Source organism: Amphimedon queenslandica, unplaced genomic scaffold (assembly GCF_000090795.2).
Source record: "Amphimedon queenslandica unplaced genomic scaffold, v1.1 AMPQUscaffold_2872_Cont25128, whole genome shotgun sequence".
Lineage (NCBI taxonomy): Eukaryota > Metazoa > Porifera > Demospongiae > Haplosclerida > Niphatidae > Amphimedon > Amphimedon queenslandica.
The window spans coordinates 1-1,344 of record NW_003556795.1 but is presented as its reverse complement, the minus strand read 5'-3'; the positions used below and the strand labels follow the sequence as shown (position 1 = coordinate 1,344).

General features: G+C 38.5%; 1 protein-coding gene across 1 annotated transcript; it reads left to right on the top strand.

Moving 5' to 3' along the window:
* Positions 1–320: 320 nt before the first annotated feature.
* On the top strand, positions 321–1,331 carry LOC100633236 (xanthine dehydrogenase/oxidase-like; the record flags this gene model as incomplete). Its single annotated transcript, XM_003391994.3, has 5 exons — positions 321–654; positions 785–846; positions 969–1,067; positions 1,147–1,223; positions 1,277–1,331. Coding segments are annotated over exons 1-5 (521 nt in total), but the record flags the coding sequence as incomplete, so codon positions are not given.
* Positions 1,332–1,344: the final 13 nt, after the last annotated feature.

Genomic DNA, 1,344 nt, shown 5'->3' with positions numbered 1-1,344 from the left:
TAGTTGCATTGGTAGCATCAGGTACTGTACGCCAATACTCATCAGCTGCAATTTGCCACACATGATTGGTATCTGGCCTGCGTCCTGTAAGCAATGAAGCACGTGATGGTGAGCAGACTGCTATCTGACAATATGCTCTCTCAAATAACATTGATTTTGATGCTAGAGCATCGATGTTGGGACTTTTGATGAAATCGACTCCATAAGCATTAAGTTGTGGCCTCAAATCATCAACTGCAAAGAAAAGGACATTCTTTTTACCACTTGCACCTGAAGTAAAAATTAATGCACCCAATAAAATACAGATAATCCAAGAGGTCATTGTGAGCTGTTAGCCCAAGGGTGTGGCTCATTATCTTTGCAGGTGGTCACGTGATCACACGAGATTGTGAGCTCCATTTCTCACTCCATTCTGCTCTGGCAATCATGTCGACAATCCTTCCTCTTAAAGTTGTTAGTTTTACATTAAATGGACGGAGAGTGGAGCTGACTGATCCTAGTCCTAATACCAGTCTAAACGAGTGGATACGGTCCCAGTATGGGCTCTCTGGGACCAAGAGAATGTGTGGTGAAGGAGGCTGCGGGTGTTGCGTAGTTTCTGCAACTAAGACGGACCTCTTGAGTAACGAGCAGGTTACTCTAGCCATTAACTCTGTGAGTAAGAGCTAAACCTGAGCTTCCTTCTGTAAAATAATATTGTGCTAAATAGGTGTGGTTAATTAACCTAATTAATTGATAATAATTAATTTAATTAATTATGAATTTATCTGCGAAATATTTATAGTGTTTGTGTCCTTTGTATTCCATTAATGGTTGGTCTATTACTACAGTTGAAGGAATTGGCAGGTTAGCATTAGCTATATAGTACATACTTCAAGCATTATGCATTAACTTGTATTAATTAATTTGGTGAATTTGAGGAACCTGTAGAAAGCAGTTTGTATTTTGAATTTCCTTTTTTTCTAAAGCTCTAAGAAAGGATTTCATCCTGTGCAGAAAAGGATTGCAGAGTACAATGGAACCCAGTGTGGTTACTGCACCCCTGGCATGGTCATGAGCATGTACAGGTAACTAGCTCCTTTTAATTGCTCTATTTTTGAATGTAAGATTGTTGTATTCATGCATAAAGTTACTGTTTCTCTTTAGTTTACTGCAAAAGATTCCTGAACCAACAAAGCAGATTGTTGAGGACAATTTTGATGGTAATATCTGTCGTTGTACTGGTAAGGATCAATCACATTTACAATGCATGAATAGCCTAATTGATTATTATTAGGTTATCGTCCAATATTGGATGCAATGAATCCTTTGCAGTTGATTCAGATGAACCAGTAGTCGTTGATA